This window comes from Marmota flaviventris, chromosome 7 (genome assembly GCF_047511675.1).
Source record: "Marmota flaviventris isolate mMarFla1 chromosome 7, mMarFla1.hap1, whole genome shotgun sequence".
In the NCBI taxonomy this organism is placed as follows: domain Eukaryota; kingdom Metazoa; phylum Chordata; class Mammalia; order Rodentia; family Sciuridae; genus Marmota; species Marmota flaviventris.
The window spans coordinates 9,416,889-9,436,932 of record NC_092504.1 but is presented as its reverse complement, the minus strand read 5'-3'; the positions used below and the strand labels follow the sequence as shown (position 1 = coordinate 9,436,932).

The 20,044-nt window shown below is 45.8% G+C and overlaps 1 protein-coding gene across 3 annotated transcripts in view; it reads left to right on the top strand.

The window, feature by feature from the left end:
* Rab28 (RAB28, member RAS oncogene family) overlaps positions 1-20,044 on the top strand; it is a 107,218-nt gene that overhangs the window by 79,990 nt on the left and 7,184 nt on the right. Inside the window, exons 7-8 of one of the 3 annotated variants that reach the window (XM_071614151.1) lie at positions 14-107; positions 1,306-1,370. The exons of 1 other annotated variant lie outside the window; for it this stretch is intronic. In XM_071614151.1, coding sequence (XP_071470252.1) covers positions 14-103 — 90 coding nt within the window. In that variant the 3' untranslated portion in view covers positions 104-107; positions 1,306-1,370. Of the gene's footprint in view, positions 1-13; positions 108-1,305; positions 2,252-20,044 lie in introns of those variants that run through there. One more of the 3 variants, XM_027939385.2, reaches the window with a different exon arrangement.

Genomic DNA, 20,044 nt, shown 5'->3' with positions numbered 1-20,044 from the left:
ACGGAATTGACAGCATATTGTCAGGGCAGAAATAGTGAAGTATCCGGAAGAAGATAATCAACATACCAGCTCTTCTCAGAGTAGAATCTGTTCAGTACAATAGTCAGGTATTAATGGATAAATTATTGGAATTTGGGGAGGTGGGAGGGGATGACCAATGAATGCTATCTTGCTCTTTATTCCTTTTGAATAGGGAAATTCAGATGATTATTGTACATTTTTGTAAATTAATATTGCATAAGTCCTGTTTTAGAACTTTGAAAAATTGATTTTTTGTCAAAAGACTTAAAAATTAAATAAGAAATTGAGAACAAATTAAAATAACATTTCAGTTACTTTCAAACATGTTTGTCTTCATGGTTGTGTTTATTACACGTGCAGTGAAGTGGAGAGTGGAGGCAGCTCTTTTCTTATTCATTCCTTACCGTTTTTTCTGACATAGCTGGGAATTGAAAGAGTATTTTCAAATTTGCCTTGAATTGGCCTTTTTTGTCTGCTTCTATGTGCAGACTTAAAGAGTTGAAATCAGTAAAGGATTTTTTAAATTTAAATTATTACTTAGAGATAAATATTAGGGCATTTTGATAAATTCATTGTTTCAGATGTTTCTTTACATGTGGGTTAGTGGAAAGAAGAGAAGAATTAAAAGTATCTTTTAGATTGAATTATTTTAAAAACATGAACATGAAGTCATTTTTTAAATTCCTCATTATACCTTATTTTTATTCACAATCCAATAGTGAGTTATTTGGCAGTAAGTTAGGGATTTAGGAGGCAAGTGTTTAAAACTAGAAAAGTTTTAAAAACTTGGTTTCCCAGAACATTTCTGCCTTCTTCCTCAGTCCTCTTCAGCATACCTCTCCTTACTGACACACAGACCGCTGTAAACATTCTAAGAGGAGGTATGGCTGAGTATCCTGGTTATGGAAATATTTAATAGATGGTAAAAAATCATGAATTAAAGTATGTGTAAATGATTTATCTTGATTCTTTTAAATTATGATCAGGGTTTAATTTTTCATGTTGACCTGTCACATTTTTATGAGTCTGTGAAAACTGCAAATTAATGTTATAAAACCAGAAAAGACTCAATAACTGAGTTGCCATTGCCTTTTTTTAAAAAAAGAAACAAACAAGAAAACCAAAAACACAGCTGTTCATTAGTTCTGACTGATTCTTTCAGTATCAACTCCTGCTTCTTTTATGATGTTTATCGTCAGGGGTTCACCAAAGTTCAGAAAATAAAAATATACTATAAGGAGCTCTTTCTGATGTACCGATAATAACTCTTTTCTCTTATGACAGAGGGTGGTGAAGGCAGATATTGTAAACTACAGCCAGGATTCCATGTCAAGAACTGTTCACCCACCCCGGAGCTCCATGTGTGCAGTGCAGTGAGCGTGTTTTCCTCCTGGGTTGGAGCGCTGGCCACCCTGGGCCATCTAGGAGCTTGTTTATCAGTGACCATCTCTGTAGTTCAGTTCCCACTCTCCTCCCCATCGCTTCATCACTAAGTGCTGCCTCTCAGCCACAGGCAGTGCCTTGACTGGAAGGAGTTCAACTTCGGGACCACACACTTTGAAATCAAAATGGAAAGCCCACTCTCTGGAATTGGACTGGTTCATTGAAAGGAATGATGTTGGTTCCTTATATCCTCACTTCTTTTTTTTTTTTTCCCCCAACGTGAAATTTTTTAACCAAATGTGAAAACTGTCCAAGTCTTGATCATCAGCCAGAATTTTGCCACAACACAGTTTCATTCTCTTATCTGAACTCACATGTCATAGTATACTTCAGAGTGCAAATATTGAAACAAGTCACATATTTTACCTGCACTTACTTAAGAAGGCATTCTTTTGCTATCTGTTTTAAGTGAAAATATATAAAGCTGTACCTAACTGAAAATGCTTGAAATAAGGCTGTAATAGAAATATTTTTTCATTTTTTAAAAAGGGGCCTAAATTGTTTATACTATAGTTTGTAACTCACAAAGTAGTGAGTATTTGATATTGTATTTTTATTACTGTATCATGGTCATTATGTATTGTATTATGCTCAGCTTAGATGGCTTTATGAATTTTAATAAGTGTTCAGCTGATGCTCCACATGGAATTTTCCCTACAAACTGTATTAGAGTACTCCAGAATGAGTTATAACATCCTGTTAGATCATTGTGGATCAGACTGTACCTGATGTTCAGATGTTTTTCTCTCACAAATAAATTTATTTAAATTAAATTTTTAAAAAATTTCTTTCAGCCATCTTTCTTTTTACTATAGAAAAATTATAATTGAATACATGGTCAGTGATCCTCTGAAGTTCAGTATATAGCCAGTGACTTGGAGTTGTTAGGTTATTTTGTTGAATTCATTAAAGTCTGAATTCCACAGCTTGGCGTTTCAGAAGCTCTGTGACAGCCGCATCCTACCTTTCTATCTTTTCTTGGCTACTCTTAGACCTTTGTGCAAGTAGCACTGTGAACTCATTTCTGTCTGCTTTGTGTTTCCTCTTGTTGCGCCCCCATTGTCTGTCTCCTGCCACAAGACGTTGGGCACCATGAAGGCAGTTTTCTTTGTCTTGATCGTAGATGTGTTTTGTGTTCAGATATGGTGCCTGGCATGATGGGTACCCTGTATTTGCTACAGTGAAACAGGAATGGATGCCACTCCTGTACAAAGCTAGCTGACGGCTCCATGTTACTCCCTCTTAGAAGGCGCCCACCACCCTTGCTGTATTAAACCAGAGCTATTCGTTTCCCTCTCTTACTGTTTCATAAGTCATGAGCTAATTGAAGGGCAGTTCTGTGTTTCTTCTCTCTCGTGTCCCTAGCAGTGCCTAGCAGGGTGCCTTTCTCATAGGAAAGTTGCCACAGTGTGTGCAGAAGTTTTGGACATTTGATTTTGGAGGCTGTGAGGGATTTTATAAAACTTCTTTCACATCCTTGTGTGGCTAAGGAGACAAAATAAGTAACTTGCCAGAGATTATGGAAGCTCAGTGCTAGACTGGGTAGATCATCTATCTCTAGAAAAGAAATTAAGTTTAAAATTTTAAATTAAAGATGACTTAAACATTTTGACTGTAACTCATTAGGTACTAGATCTAACTTCCTTATTTGGATTTCTGTATCTTTTATAATAATTTAGCACCCTTTTAAGCCCTTCACACAGTTCGCTTTATCCTTCCTTTCAACATCTTCCTAACGTATGCAAACCAGGGCCTTTAGGAGAATATAAAGTTGAATAAGTGAGATGTTAACCTTCATAGGCTTTACAGTCTTGTAGGAGACATGTTTATTGTTGTTGCTGCTATTTTAAATGCCGTGGTTGATTGAAGCCCACTACTGAACTAACTTGTCCAAGGTTTTATATTTAGTAAGGAATGGGACCAAGTTCCTTTTGGTCATTCTGTGTTGTTTATATCTGTGTGAAAACTTGAGGACTTTGAAAAGCTTCCCTCTCCTGACCCAGGACAGCTACTGCAGTACTATAAGGTGTGACTTTATACATACATACGATTGTACAAGCTCAATGCTGCTGGTCTATGATGAGAACAGAATTCTTCAGTTGTGTATTTTATAAAGTTTGAGCACTGAAAGGGACTGAGTTGGGGGCAGGGGAAAAATGACCTCTGTGGACTTTTCTAGAATAGCCAGTTCTGGACGTTTCTAGCACTTGTCACATGAATAGTTTTACTTTCACACCAATCAGTGAGAAAGGAATCATTGGCCCCTCTCTCCAAGGGAACTGAAGCTGATGATAAGTGAGGAGACAGTTAAGAGCCCTCCTTGAGTCAGTAGTGAAGCCAGGAGCTGCCCCAAATGCTTCTGAGGTATAATGGAAGAAACTGGGACCTGTTTCTATCTGCTCTCCAGATGCCCTTCTCCACTGACATCCTTCCTGGGCATTGAACAGGTCTGGTTTATGGTTCTCTGGAGAATTGGCCATGGTCCTGTATTGGTCCACCTGTGCTCTCACGCTGACCACCTCGACCTGCAGTGTGTGTCCAAAGGAGCTGGTGATAATCTTCCCCCTGAAGTCAGAAATTGAACCCCTTCCCTGTTCCCACCTTGGGTCTCTCAGCTAAGTGTGGCCATTCGCTGAGAGCCTTTTGGGCCAAGGCAAGCAGGCATAATGAACATAAAGAAACATCAGGCAGAGAAAGCCTATTTCTAAATTCCATATTATTACAATTTTCCTCGTACCTCGGGTTTTATTTTTGAAACAAAAAGTAGAATTCGTGCTTGTTTTACTTCAACTGTTACCTCTCCTGCCTACAGTTTTTAATTTAAAAAATTACAAGTCTCCCCATGATTACTTTGTAGTTTGAGGCACTTTGTCTCCTGAAGACACATGCTATAAAGTTTCAAACACATTGTGGTCACTTCTGCTGCTTATTGAGCTTTTGGAAAACATAAAAGTCTTCCACCCAAGTTTGGATGCTGCCTTTCAAGTTCACCCTCTTATGTGTGGCAGACCGCTCTGCAGTGGTTTTTGGAGTGGCCCAAGAGCTCCTTTGACTGCTTCATTATTCCAGGAGGAGGTAGGCCAGGCCCTTAAAGTTGATTACTGAAACAAGCAGAGGAGCATAATAATTGTGTACCTTTTGAAAACAGAGAAGTTTGGGGCCATAACCCACACTGGTGGTGGCTGAGATGCTGGGTGTCCTGTGCACTTGTGAGATTGAAAGGAACCTGAGAGGCAGAGCTGTTAAACATCAGGGCAGACATCCGCTGCCTCCTGGTGCCCATGTCACGACTTCTCCCAACATCAGTTTCCCGAATTGTTGGTGGAGCCCTCCTTCTCCGTTTTTGGCCACTCGTTGCTCTGAGAGTGGATCCTTACTGGTTTCAGCATATTAGGTGATATTCTCCCCTCACCTCAGTGGTTGGCCCAGAGTTGAGCTGATCAGTCCATCAGAGCTAATGAAACCGGAGGAGAAATTTGCTGAGGTTTCTGAAACAGAAAAGGAAAAAGCTTTTCTCACAGAAGTTTCCAGAACACTATACCCACTGGACTAGAATAAAAAAACATGTAGCTCTGAGCAGTGTTGGCAGCCAGTGTGAGGCTGCAGAGAGAGAGCCTCCCCAGGGACAGGGCTGATGCCAAAGGATGGGGGTCAAGAGTCCAAATCCCTGCCACTGTGCTTGAGCCCTGGATCATGCCATACCTGGATATGTTGATTTTCTCTGTCATTTCAGTGTCTCTAGTTTTTGATTACTTCTTGCACAAGCAACTATGACATACTGGGGTCTTTGCTTGACATCAAAGACAGATTAACGTGATGTGTTTTGCCCCTTCAGAACTTAGTTGTAGCCACATGCAGAACTCACCAAAATGTAATAAGACTGTTAAATGCTTCAATAAAACAATAATGGGGCTGAGGTTGTGGCTCAAGTGGTAGAGTGCTCATCTAGCACGTGGGAGGCACTGGGTTCCATCTTCAGCACCACGTAAAAATAAAATATTGTATCCACCTAAAACTAAAAAATATTTAAAAAAACAATAATATATAAGATGCAGCTTAGCAGTAAGGGTAGAAAAAAGCAGGTATGTCTGATAGGAGGAAACAAGGCCAATAGGATATCATAATAACCTTCAAAAGCTCATGTAGACTTATGCTACATAAGGTGAAGACGGTTCTCCTCTGAGTAGGTTGTGTGTGTGAGTCACCTGGGAATCTTGATTGGGTAGGTCTGCAGTGGGCTTGAGGTTCTGCATTTGTAATGAGTTCCCAAGGATGCTGGTGCAGCTGGGTTTTGGATTGCATCCTGAATTGCAAAGGATTAGGCCAGGCCTACAGTATTTTTTGCCTTATGGATGTTCCTCTTTAAAGAAATAAGGTGCATTCTGATTACAGTGAGGGGACTCAATATCTTATGAAACAGTTGAAGGAAGACTTCACGCTAAATTAATGTGGACAAGAGAAGGGCTCAGAGAGACTCTGAAGGTAGAATTCAAATAGGTCAGACAGTGTGCTTTAGGGCAAGGCTGTATCTGTGCTATAGGACCTGTGGTACCCAGAAATAAGATGGGTAGGGAGAAGCTATGAAGATTTCTATCCAGCTTAACAAAGAACCTTGCAAACATTTGCTTCCCAAAGATGGAAAGGATTCCTTTTGACGCATTGTATCATATTGCAGTGTTGTGGACTCATGCCTTCAGAGGTTATCCATGTAATCGCAGGAATAAAAAGCAGGTAAGCGTGTAAGACAGTAAGGAGTAGTGGTAACTGATGACCAGTTAGAGGGCATATGCCCTGTCTAATCCAGCTTTTCGAGTTCTGTTGGCCAGCTTCCTCTGTATGGCCAGGGCCACTCTTACCCCATTCAGAATCTTCATGCCTGTTAGAAAATGGGTTTCTTTCTCAAGTCACTTTCTTGCCTGTTTTCAAACATTGTCTTACCATTTTTGTTAGAACAAGGCATTTCTCTGTTCTAGAGAACATGCTACATCTACAGCAATGGTTTTGTGAATAGCAGCCCCAAGGATGGGCCGGATTCTGCCTTGTGACTGTAAACCTTTGTTTCTGGATATAAAGCTAATGAAATTAGGAGAGGGAATATTATTTGTCAAGATTTTTCAGAGAGCAAAATCATGGTGTTCAGGCCACACCCTGGGGACACAGCATGTGCAGACCTGGTGTCTGCCTCAGGAGGCCCCCAACCTGGAGGAGTAAGCAGAAGAGCCAGGAAGGCCATGGCACCTAAGGTATCAGGAGAGGTTCCATCTGTGGAGAACGTGGCATGCAGGGGTGGTCAGAACATATTGGGTGGGGAAAGAGGGCTTGCAGGAGAGCCTGGAGGGAGCCCTCCCCCAGAGCACCCTCCCTGCAGGAAGTGAGCCTGTCAGTAGGGCAGGGCCCTCTGGGCTGAGCTCAGAACCATGTCTGGCCCTTCATGATACCAGGTTTCCATTCTGGAGAGCTGGAAACGAGGAAGGGCAGACTACTTGCTTCCAAGTCCTGATCCTGAGTTGTACTGGATGTTCCTGGGCCTCCCACACTGTGGAGGGAAGCGGACTCGGGGCTGTGGGTTGGACTGAGGGAGACACATGTCTTGGGCACTGCCCATGCACATTTAGCCACCCTCACCTTTGCCCTCAGTCCTTAATGAACATGGAACCCACATATTGCACACGGTGGGGACTCCTGGATGCCATGTCTCAGACCCCTTTTTGTTTTCCTTGTCTGCTGCCCTGGTCTCCCAACGCCTGGTGGATCGCTCCAACAGCTTACCTCAGAGGCCTCACAAACTGTTGCACACACAGCTGAGAGAATGGACTTACCTGTGGGTTTTAAGTCACTCTCTAGTGCCACACCCCCCAGCGGTCCTCTGTGGCCTTTTCCATCAAAGAAAAGTGAATTCCTCTGTCTGTCATGCAGAATCCTCTCACAGCTTTCCCACTCTTCCTTCTAAAACATCTGCTCTTCTTCAACTCTTGCAGACCACTGATTTCTAGCAGGTGGGCCCCTACTCTGCACCTTTGCTGGGATTTCCCTTGGAAGTAAGACCCTGAAGAGGACAGTTAGAAAACTCACTTCTCCTGTCTCAAAACCTAATTGCCTAGCCAGGCACCGTGGTCCACAACTATAATCCCGTCAGCTTGGAAGCCTGAGGCGGGAAGATCTCAAGTTCAAGGACAACCTGGGCAACTTAGCAAGACCCTGTCCCAAAATAAAATAGAAATTTCTGGGGATGTAGCTCAGTGGTAGAGCACTTGCCAGTATCACCATAAACAAAAAATGAAACTGCCTGCATGATCAGTCGGACCTTTTAGACTCAGTTTTCTGATCTGAAAAACCAGAGGTCTGGACCATCATTCACCATCCATCCTAATTCCCAGTGCAGTGCAGGTATCCAGAGCTCTTTCTAAATGTTTTCTCCTTTGATGTATGTGGTAGTCAGCCTCCCAAAGGGCCCCTCCCCTAAGGTTCTCACTCCTGATAATCGCACCTTGGTGTTACCCCCTGATTAAATCAGAGCTAATTGTGACCCTGGAATACCTCAGCAGGGATGGTGGTGGTGTGAGTGATCTCCAATGCCACCCAAGGCACTGAAGCTCCCTCCTGGGTCCCTTGCATTTCTCTTCCTGGATGAAGCTGGACACCGTGCTGCAAGAACATTCCAGCAGCAACGTGAGCCTGTGGACAAGACACCCTGCTGACATTCAGTACTGACTTGTGGCCCTTTGGTTCAATCAACTTGGAAACCACCAGTCAGGGCTTTGGGTCATTGTAACCTGGCTTTTTACTTGACTGCAACCTCAGTAATGACCCCGAGCTAGAAGTACCCAGCTGAGCTGCCCCCATGTTCCTCATGCACAGAAACTAGGAGTGATAGTGAATTGTTATAGTTATTTTAGGTCCCAAGTCTGGGGGTAATTGACTTCATAGCAATAGAAAACTAGTTCAGTGGGTGTTGGTATGATATCTGACAGGCTGGCTTAAAGGGCATTTTGAGTACATTGTATTTTTCTTAAATTTTGCCAAACCATCCTTCAGAGATACCATGGGGCTTACTGTGCTAATTACAAATGAAAGTGTGCCCTTCGCAGTGACCTTGTAGTTTCCATCAGAAAATGAATTCCACCCCTTCTCATTTCACTCTGGAAATGGTAAACCCCTCTGTAATTGCAGTGTATGTGCTGACCCCTCTCATGTTCTGCACGGTGCAGACAAGGGCTGACTTCCACCATTGGTCACAAGCAGAGAGTCGCAGCCTGGGCTCAGTCAGAGGTCCATGTCTACAGGAAGTTCTCCTGGTACCTCTATATTGGTCCTACATATTTGCCCTAACATATTCAGTGGCATCATATTTTTTTCTTATCCACATAATAAATATCCTTACACACCTTCCATTTAACATTGTCGATTCTAACTTAATTGTATCAAGTCCCAGCACATAAGTGGCTTATTAAAACAAAGGCTCACAGATAAGGACACTCTACTCTCTACTTATTTTTGCTTCCTTCCTCTAAAGCCTCCCAGGAAAAAGTTGCTAACCCCTCGTGTGCCCCTTTGCTTGTGCATCAAGCTGCTTTCCCTCAAAGTACCTTCATGTCACGTTGCTTCCATAAGCTACCTGACTAGTTTCCCATCAGACCATGAACCCCATAAGGCCAGAACCTGGTGCCTAGCACCAAACATGCAACCAATAAAGCCTTATTGATTGAATGAAGTCGATCCATACTGGAGGTTCATGGACTGTCAAACAGCCAGTGAGGTGACCCAGGAAGTGCCCTGAAGATTAGGTGGAGGGACCAACCGTCTTTGCTCTCCACTGACCAGCTGAGTGATCTCAGGCAGTTTCCTCCATCTCTGTCCGGCTGTGTTTCTTTTACCCACAGTGAGGGTGTTTTGGATGATATTGGTGTTTCACAAAACTGGGTGATTATTGTAATTGCCTGGAAAGCTTAATAAACAATTCTGGGGCTCCAGCCCAGACCCAGGGCCCTGGATTCTCTCTGGCAATCGCTGCACACACTCATCTCCCTGTCTCTCCATTTATTTCCCTTATTTGATGGAGAACACATTACCAGTGGTGAACCTCCATTTGCAAATGTGTAAAATAGGGACAGCGCTGAGAGTTTCCTGGGCTGAGAGGAGGTGCTAAGGATGTGGTGTGGGCAGTGGGGGATAGCACGAAAGCACAACAATTCCAAACAAGGATGGGGACTTTTGGTTTCCAGGGTTGCTTATCTCAGTGTCTCTGGGGGTACAGTTTTGGTAACCCATGGTTCTAGGGAGCTGCTGGGTTTCCCTTTGACCATGGCTAGGTCCTCCCTGCCAGGGCCCTGTCTCTTGCCTCTCCCACTAGCCGCCCACATTCCCTGGACATTCCCTCATTCGTTGAAACGTGCTTGAAATCCACTCTGACTTGGACATGGAGGCTTGCCTCTTTCCAGCTTCCCAGAGACCTCGGCTCTTGAGCTGACTTCACCATTTCCCCTCTCTCCAGCCCCACTCCTTGTTCTTACTAATCCTCTGACTTTCTCAAATTTGTCTTCTCAGTTGGCAGATGGCCCACTGACAGATTGGCCCGCTGCCCTGGGTTGGGTCAGGGGTAGGGACCATGCTGTGAAAGATGCCAGAGAGCCGAGCTGTGGGGATGCTTCTTGTCACTCCTTCCACAATCACAACCCCCTGGGTTTGGTGCAGGGTCTGGAGGCCCGCCCTGGAGGTGGAAAATGAGAACTGAGATCTATCCCATAGCTACCTATTGTAGCAGGGGCCATGTTACACACTTCCCGCACGGTTTTGCATCAGGAGACCTTTGTTATGCACCTATGCAGCCATGCAGCTGGCACGGGCTACCCGTTTAAACCTCTGCCCAGGCCTGCAGTGAGACTACAGTGAGTTCATCTTTCAGATAGGAAAGCTCAGACTTGGAGGAGTGAACTGACCTGTCCAGGGTCACACAGTAAGCAAGAAGCCCAAACAGGATTTGAACCCTGCCCCTCCCGACTCCAGAGTCTGTCCTGCCTGAAAGTACTTTTACTTGTTCCAGCTCCATATTTCACATTGAAATTTCCAGGGAAATACTTGAACTACAATGGGATTTCTTTTTAAGTTTTTGGAGCCAAAATTATTTTAATTTTATGGCTGGGAAAAATGTAAACTTACAGTTTCAGCAGACCAGAGATGACAAAGTATGCATTTGTCAAATAAAATTCTTTGCTGTGATAAAGTAAATCATTCCTTGGCCTTGTAAAAGATGAGGCCTCACTTGATCTGTTTTCACTTGGGCCTTTGCTAATATTTCTGTTATCTCCATCAGGGATTACAATGATGAATGCCTTTTATCCGCATCGTTAAGCACCTTGGTGTATGTGTGAACACCCAGAGCTTCATAAGTCACAGAAAATGGAACAGCATGGTCTCCTGGAGAGAACCATCTTGAGAGTCTGACGAATTGGGGTTCATTCGGGCTCTGCCACTCACGGCTAAGCAGCCTGGTCAAACTCCTTAACTTTTCGGGGTCTCAGTTTCCTCATGTGCAAAACACAGATGCTCCTCATCTCAGTGGGTGATTTTAAGGATGGGATGAGGTGGCATATGATAGCACTCTGCATTACCCAACTCCTGGCATGAAGGGAGTGGATATGAAATGCCATGATTATCACTCAAGCAGCTCTCGGGGTAACTAGGTATTTAATAACAATTAAAGTCATTTGGGCAGCCAGACGGAGTCTAGGCGTGACTGTCTGACGGGCCCCAGATGCTGATGTATTTAAAGCCCTGTTGGAACTAGCTCAGGCAGTAAGCAGGTGAATCTCATTAGCAGGTGTACCTGCTGAGACCCTTTTGACTGCAAGTAACAGAATATTCAAAAAAACTTAACATGTCTTAAATCATCTAAGAATATGAATCATCTTCACAAGAAGCATTCTCAGGGTAAAGTGACTCTTGGGTTGCTTAAGTAAGTTGCCCCAAGATACCATCAAGTTTCCAGAGTTTTTGCCTTTTTCTCTGGTATTGTCAGCCTATGGTTGTTAGGTTGTTTCCCTCATGGCCCCAAGATGGCTGCAATAACTCCAGGCATCATATATGTTCATCATAATATTAAAAGATTAGAAAATGGGAGGACTAGGACAGGAGCAGATAACCGATCTCACCTGAGACCCTCCACTCCTGGAGAGGAGGGGACCCTGTGCTGCTGAAAGATGCCATCTGGTTGACCAAACTCAGATTTGGAGCACCTATGAAGGATATATGGGAAATGCTGCTACCTGGGCTGAACTTCAGACCCACAGTCTGTGAGTCCCGGAGGGTTTGCACTTTGAACTAGCTCCCTAGAGGAGTCTCTTGCTCACTGAAAGGGACTTACTGCCAACAGGTTTCACTGTCAGACATCCATCCCAAGGGTTCTGCAAGTGACAAGTTCCTCTGTCCCCTAGAAGTTAAGAGATCTGGTTAGGCCACAGGCAGAAGGACACCCCTGTGTTTAGAAGATTCCTCCAAATGCACATCGAGACGTAATGGCCGTTGTGCCAGTGTGCAGAGCTGGAACCTCTCCAAGGTGATCAGATTCTGAAGGGATTGATGTCATCATCTCAGCAGGAGGTTCCTGAAGGAAAAACCCTGTCCTCTCTGGTCTGCACACTCACCTGTCTGACCTCTTCTGGGGGAGGGTGGTGTTGCACAAAGGTCCTTGCAGGACTCTGGCACTCTGCTCTTGGACTCCCCAGCCTGTAAGAGCCACTGGCAAAGAAACATCTATTCTTTGTGAATCCCCAGTCCTTGGTCATCTGTTTGAGCAGCACAAACAGGTGACCTCCAGTTCTACCGCCAGGAATTGTTCCACTTGGGCGAATGTCTCCGAGCCTCAGTTTTCTCATCCACACAAGAGAGAGCAGTGCCCATCCCCTGGAGACCCGGAGCATACACACTCGGCAGGCGAGGGCACAGTGCCTGCCAGTTAACTGTCCTGAGGCCAGACTTTTCTAGACCAGAAAACGTAACCAGGCCCTGGGATCCCGTTGTCCTGTCTGACCGGGTTGTGACGTAAATACTTGGTATTTTTACCTGACCGTAAAATTCCTCCATGGTGTTTGGACATGAGCCAGTGCTTGGAGATGTTCAGTGAGGGACACAGGCAGGGCCAGATGGGAGGCTTCCTGTCTCCATTTGGAAAAGAGGGAGGTGAGTTTGGGCCAAATTCTAGGGTGCACAGAGCCTGCAGACCCCATGCCTAACTGCTTAATGGACACTCTGGGCCAGGCCTGCTTCCTCCCCACCAACCTGGTGGCCTCTTTATCTGCCTACTGTCCAGGAAAAGTCAAGTATAAACTAACAACTCATGTAAATGGGCTGCCAGGTCACTGAGCCAATACATTATGTTAATCTGTTAAAAACAGCAAGGTCTCCTCATGTGTAAACACCCCTTGATAAGCTCTTTGTAGCATATACAACCTAGGAAAATGGATGGCACCCCTCAGCTGCCTGGGGATTGCTGCCCGCCACCCCCCTTGCTTGTCCAGAGGACCTCCAGTCCAGCCCAGCACAACCCAGCCTCCCCGGACTCACAGGGCTCCATCTGAACTGGACTTTGTGGTGCTGCTGGGGTGGGGTCGAGAATCCCAAGGAGAAGCCACAGAGCCTCCTCCACTTTTAAAAGGTTTAGAGAACGGGGGTGAAGTGACTCCAGGCTCTGCCTGGAGTGAGAAGAAAGATGGGGCTAAACTGAGGCCCCCTGGGCTGGCATCCTGGTTCCCAAGCTCGTGCTGCCTGGCTTGGGGGACTTACTGAGGCACGTCCCATAGATCTAACTCCAGGCTCTTGGTAGGAGAGAATGGGAGGAGACTGCTCTGGCTGGGGAGGGGCTGTTGCCTGCCAGTCTGTTCAGGGGGTGAGAGGTGACCCTGGTTGTGTGAGTCACTCTGGGATCTGCTCTTCTCCCTGGCCCTGAGCACCTGGCCTGCTGGGTGCGATTCAGGTATTCATACGCACTTGACTTAGGCCCCTTTTGGCCTTGCTTTCTACATTCAGAACCCAGGCCCTGTGTGAGGGAGAATTCCATTCCCTGTACCCAACACGATGATGGCATTTCCTGGACCACATTATGTCATTTTCCCTTCCAAAGTGGGAGGCTCCCCGAGGGAAAAATCTGGCTCTTCTCCCTGACTTGTCTTCTCCCTCAGAAACTAGCATAGAGTCCTCCACTTAATGAACACTAGAACCAGTGCTGGGTGCCTACGGAGGACCCTCTGACCCCACCTCTTCCGTTAAATGAAGGCCAAGACAGGGACATGCCGGTGGGACCCAGGCTGTCAGCCCAACTGGCCAGCCTAAGGGTGAATCCTTTCTTATGATTACTGAATTTAAGAATAAAACAGTAGCTCAGAAATTAAACACAGAGTTAGAATTCTTGATGGCATTTAAATATCTGCTTCCAATATATCCTGGAGTCCAATCCCATGTCTGTGAGCCCTGGGACTAGCATCCTCCTAAGAAACTCGTGGGCTTACCCAAGCTAGTTCAAGACATTCAGTCATTGCAAATAAAGTAGTCCTGAGCAACACAATAGTGTAGATTAGAAAATGTCCCTGTGTCACCTGGATCGAGGCTCATGGGTGGAGATTCTCACAGGCCATCCTGCCTCGAGAATAAACATAGTTGCAAGATACTGGGGTGGCATAGGGCTGGGCCATCACTGCTTGACCCAACCTGATATAGGTGGACTTTAGAGATGCCCGTCCCTCTGGGCAACCAGTTGGGATGGTGTGGCTGTGTCCCCACCCCCGATGTAATGAAGGGGTCAGATGCAAGGGAAAGACTGCTCCCTCCAGACACAAGCACCAAGGACTTGCACTTCGAGGAAATGGCCCGTCGCAGGCAGGGCACTCTGCTCCCATTCCGTTCCTTTTGGAAAAGATACAACCAGCTATTTGGGGAAGCAGCGTGGGCCTGGAAGTTAGAAGACCCGAATTTGAGCTGCTCTGTGATTATGAACAATTGCTGCCTCTCCTTTGGCCTCCATCGACCCGTTTGTAAAGCCAGGACATGAGGTCAGGAATGGAACTCAAGTTGCCTCTTGCCAGCTGCTCCCTCGTGTGCCAGCTACTCCACTGCCACCTTCTCACTCAAATTACCACGTGACGTTCAGTGCGTGAACCCTGGGAAAGAAAGGAACCTCTGCTTTTCCACAGTGAACTTACTTACTTTTTTCCCCTGTAAGGCCCACTTAGCCTGAGTGGTCCATCCCATTCTTCCCCAGGTTTTGAACAAGTCCTAGAAGCTTCTTAAAGAGGCTAGTTCGTTTGGTCTTCACTGCCATCTGTCCTTACCAGCTCCCAACGACAGTCCTCAGCATCTTGTCTTGTCCTCATTTGTTAGTCTTGTCAGGTCGCCATGGAGATGCCTCACTGCCATGCATGGAGCACCCCAGATGCGCAGTCCTGTCCTCCCTGCCGGGGACTCCATGGGGTGCATCCACATCCACATCTTGTGATGTCAGCGAGGCAGAAGAGGGCTTGAGGAAATCATGGGTTGTCTCAGGTCTGACTGCCGAGGCATCCCTACAACCGTGACCTACTTGGGACTGTGTTCACACCCTGGTCTGACTCAGGCCTCCGTGAAGCATATAGGTCTCCCCTTCTCTCAGAGCCAACAATGTAGCCCTGGAATTTACTTCTCCTTGGGGCTCATCTCAAAGAGCAAACCCTTTTGTCCAAGACACCCCACTTCTGTGTGCACAGTGCTTTCCTTCTGACTTCATACAATTTTCTAAGTTGGAGAATCTTTGTCATGTAGATGTATACTTTTACTTGCTTGATTTATTTTCTCTTCAATCTATTACCTGTGCTCCAAATCCTATTCACTCCTCTAATAATCTAGAATCTTAAAACCGAAATCCTAAGGAGATGTACCCCCCCACACACCCCTTTTATTCCACATAGCTTTTCTAAAGTAATGGGAGGGACAGGGGCTGGGTTTAGCCGTATGCTAAGGAAGAAAGGCACAGGTGCAAAAGTGAATACCAGAGCAAACATCCAGGTACTGTTTCAAAATATTATCCCACAAGACAGCAAAATCAACCCGGCATGTCCTCTGATGGAGGAACACAGCCCATGTGCATTAGTTGGAATTCTCAGTTGCAAACAGAAGAGTTCACACTCGGCGATGTGGTCAGGCAACACATTCATTGGATGGCCTTCAGTCTTTGGGAAAGTCAGAAATCCACTTTGGGGGATGATACAAGCAGGAGAACACTCCGGTTTCACCTTGGATGGTTTGTAAATGTCATCCCGTGGTGGTGGGACCCAGATCTCAGAACTGGCTCCATACATGACGAGTGTAGGGCACTATTGCTGACACCTCTGCCCAGGCTGCCATTCTCACTCTCCCACTGATCCCGCAGGGCACCTTCTCCCTCTCGTTGTACCGTTCTGAACAACAACAACAAAAAACTGTTTGTGATTAGTGGAATTGAGACCAGATGCTCACCTCCTGATTCCGAGGGAGCCTGGGAAGGTAAGCGTTGTCTTCAGGCTTAGAGAGCTGGGACTCCTAACATGGACCACAGTAAGTAGAAGGATACTTAAATGGTGATGAGTAGCATCGATAACAAACGTCACGATGCTCTTGTTTGCATCAGTCTCTGATCTTTGATATTTTCTGGGAGATTTCCCTACCTGACCCTATATCCTTTGGTTTGTCAAAGCTTTTCCCGGCTGACAATACAGGACCCATTCATCTTCACTGCTCTCAGATTAGATAGGTAACACTGGGGCAGGCAACACAGTCAGTGTGCTGAGTCTAAAACAAAAGGCACCTTGAGACAACCTCGGAAGGCCTACTACCTCTGCAGACTTGTTGAGCAGAAGCAGGGCAAGGTATGTTCCTGGCCATGGCTGTATTGCTTGTGCAAAGAGGCACAGAATTATGTTTTCTTGCTCCGTCCACGTGCTTGGCACTTGCACAATAATAAAAGCCTTTTGTTGAACATGGCCTCTTTCTACACACATTTAAGGCACTTAGAACCATCACAGAGGCAGTCATGTTATCCCCATTGTACACATGAGAAAATGAAGAGAGAAGACAGTGAAGTGAATTGTTCAAGGTGTCATTCAATTTCTAAATGACGACATCCAATACAAACCCCATGTTGATAAGTTCTAATGCCAATGTAGATAGCTAGATAAAGACCTAACAAGATATTACATATACGGACAAAGTCATGCTTCTTCATTTAATTCTCAGACATCAGCATAGTGGCTTTTATCACCCCATTTTACCAATGCAGACCCTGAAGCTATTTTTCTAATTGTCGTGGCCTAATAATAAGGAGGCTTGGAGATTTCAACTCTGTTCTCCTTCAAATCCTCAGGACCTGCCCTGAAATCCCCGCCTGGATCACCTTTTCAGAAATAGGCGAGAACTCAGGCAAAGTGTCAAAGGAAACTGAGCTGACTCCAGCGCTGGCTGGCACTTCGGCCACCTGCCCTACGGCGAGGACAGGGTCTTCCTTGTGAGTTGGCCGCAGCTCTGGACACCAGCTCAAAGTCGGTATTCATGCAGGGGCCGCTTGGTGTGCTCTAGGGCCAGGGCTGTCAGGGAAAAGGTGAGGAGCCAGTTACCAGGTGGCGGGAAGCCCCACCAAGGGCAACTTGATATAGGAGGAGGAAAGATTTCCAGCCGCGGAAATGCTCCAGGAACCGTGCTCCTCGGCTACGTGAACCCAGAAGAATGAATTTTGATGATGGAAAAATTCAGCTCCATCATGTCAGTCCTATTTTAACTTTATTTTTGTGAATTTCAAAAGAAAATCCAATACATGGTGGAAAACAAAAAACAATATACTAGAAGCACCCACAAAATCTCTATCCTTTTTCATGATCACTGTCGGTGTAAAAATTTTGTTCTAGAAATTTTCTGAAGTTTCTTCTAAAATTCATCGTAACATCTTTCTAATATTTTCATCCTTTTAATTTAAGATTATTTTAAATGCCTTTTTCGTATGTCCCCATAATTTCATCACTGTTATTCTTCATGAGTATGGAATGTTCCCTTGGGTCATAAGTCATAGTATACTACCACACCCCTATACCCCTGTGTTTGGTTGGAAGGTTTCCCCAGGTTTTTGACTGCGGTCAATGATGCCATTGAAGATTCCAATTCCACCCCTCGCCGCCCCCCCCCCCCCCAGAATTTCCACACGACTCTCCACGCTGAGCCTGTGCTTCCTCACGGCCTTGACAGAGTGCGCCTCACACAGGTGAAAGGCTATTCTCTCCACGGTGTTGTCAGTCTCCTCCCCGGGGACCTGCTACAGGACCTTACGCGGTAGATAATCCCATTTCCCCCTACAGCTTCAACTTTTTAAAACTTCCAGGCTTACTTCAGTCTTTCCTGTTCTCAGACATCATCTCCTTGACCTTGAGTGCCCCTAGCCCTCCTCACCTCCCTGCCTCCCTCTCCTCACCTCCATGTTATATTCGGGACAGTCCTCCAACACTGCAAGTGTCCGCAGAGGGCTCCTGCAGGCCTTCCTCAGCGTGTGTCTTAGCTCTCCATGTCCTCACAACATCTCATGCGGCTCCCGTGTCCTTGGCCTCTGTGACTCTCCAACCACTCTGCACCCTGGGTCTCGAACTCCTTGTACCTGCCCGTCTCACCCATTTCGTACGTGGTGGTTCTCCCAAGGACCCTGCTCTTGGCTCTCCTTAGAAAATTTCTTTCTCTGGAATTTTATTCATTCTCAGTTTCAACCACTCTGGGTGTATTAGCAAGGGTTCTCCAGAGTTAAGAACCAGTGGGACACATATACATAAGTCAGAGGAGGCTTGTCCTGGGAGTGGGCTTGCATGAGGATGGAGGCTGAGAAGTCCCGAGATTTTTCTGTCTCCAAGCTGATGAATCAGCAAGTTGGGGATGTAGGTCACACCAGGGTTGAAGGCCTGAGAAACTGGTGGTTGCTGTGATGAGTCCTAGAATCCAAAGATTCTGATTTTTGAGAAAATGGAGCCCCACCTCAGGAACAGAGAATGTGTCTTTCACTGCCTTTGTGTTCTGTCTGGCTCTCAATGAATCGTATGGTGTCTCCCCACCTTGGTGAGAGTGGACCCTCTTTACTCAGTCTCCTGACTCAAATTACAGTCTCTCTTGGAACACCCTCCCAGTCACACCTGCAAGTAACATGTCACCAGCATTCTGGGCATCCCCTAGCCCAGTCAAATTAACATGTACAATTAACCATCACACTTGGCAAACACGATCCCTTCTCCTGAGCTTGATGTCGGCTTCTGTTTTACAAATAATTGTCTAGAACCTTTTGTGTGCTAGGATTTTTGCTAGAGTTGAGTGAAAGGTGGATCAAGCACGGTCCTCCATGAAGACTCATCTGTCCATTTGCTTTTGCATACCTCCATTTCAGGGACTCCCCCAAAATTGTACTGAACTAATTCTACAACCCATCTGCCCCTTAGGCCTGCTCTTTGACCACTAGTGCTTAATTATGACTACCGCCATGCAGCTAGTTACCTGATCCAGAAACTCAGGGATTATCCTAGACTGGCTCTAATCTTAATTCCTATGTCCTGTGATTCTGTCAACAGTGCTTAAGAGTTGGTGGGTTGGTCCTCTCCTATTTTACCTCTGCTCTCCCCTGGGCCTCCTCTCCTGCAAGGGAGAGCAGAGGTCATAAGCTCCTAATGGATCTCGAGGCCTCTGAGATGGTTCTGAAACACAAGCATATCTATATCATCTCCTGGATAAAACTTTGGATGACTTTCAGCTGCATGTGGGATAAAATCTGGGTGCCCTAGTGTGGTATCCAGGTACCCTGCAGCTCCTGGCCTTTATTCATGCCTTGAACTATGTTTCTGCCATTCAGTGTCTTATGCTCTGCTTTATAAACTAATCTTCTTGCTGTTTAGCCACTTTATTGCTTCACAGGTGCGTTATTCCCCTGTCTGAAACTCTCTCAGCTACCTTATCACTCATCCAGTTCTGGTTTTTTAAAGACTAACCTCAGGCATCGCCTACTGCAGAAAACTGTCTAAGTTCTCCCTTCCCTCCTGTGTGGGCACAGTCACCCCAGGTTCTGTGGACCCTAGTAGCCTGTACACATCCTTTTCACTACCTGTGTCACTTTGTTTATCTGTTCACGTGTCTGTCTTCCTTAGGAACTCAGTACGTGTTCAGCAGACTAATTTTTAAAACTCCTTGTTCAAGCCTTGCCATTCTCCGTGAGTTGCTGGTCACTCCATTTGCGAATAATTTATGGGGTTCTGCATCCAAAACTCAGGGTAGAGTGTGTCTGCAAGGTTGTCCACCGTTCCCCAATTGGACATAGAATTGGGGTTTCACCTTTGACCTCCTGACCTCCCATCCCAGGCAACGACAATGAGACCACAGCAAAGCTCCCAGAATTTCAAGGCGCTGGACAGACTCTGCCCTGCAGATTAATTTTAGAGTCATTGAAATTCTGCCAGCTCTGGAGGGAATGAGTGGGAGCCAGGCTGACAACCAGCAAAGGAGGAAATTACTCTCTGTCTGTTTCAAGATGAGAGAGTGGTAACCACGGTGCCTCCCCCAGCGATGCTGT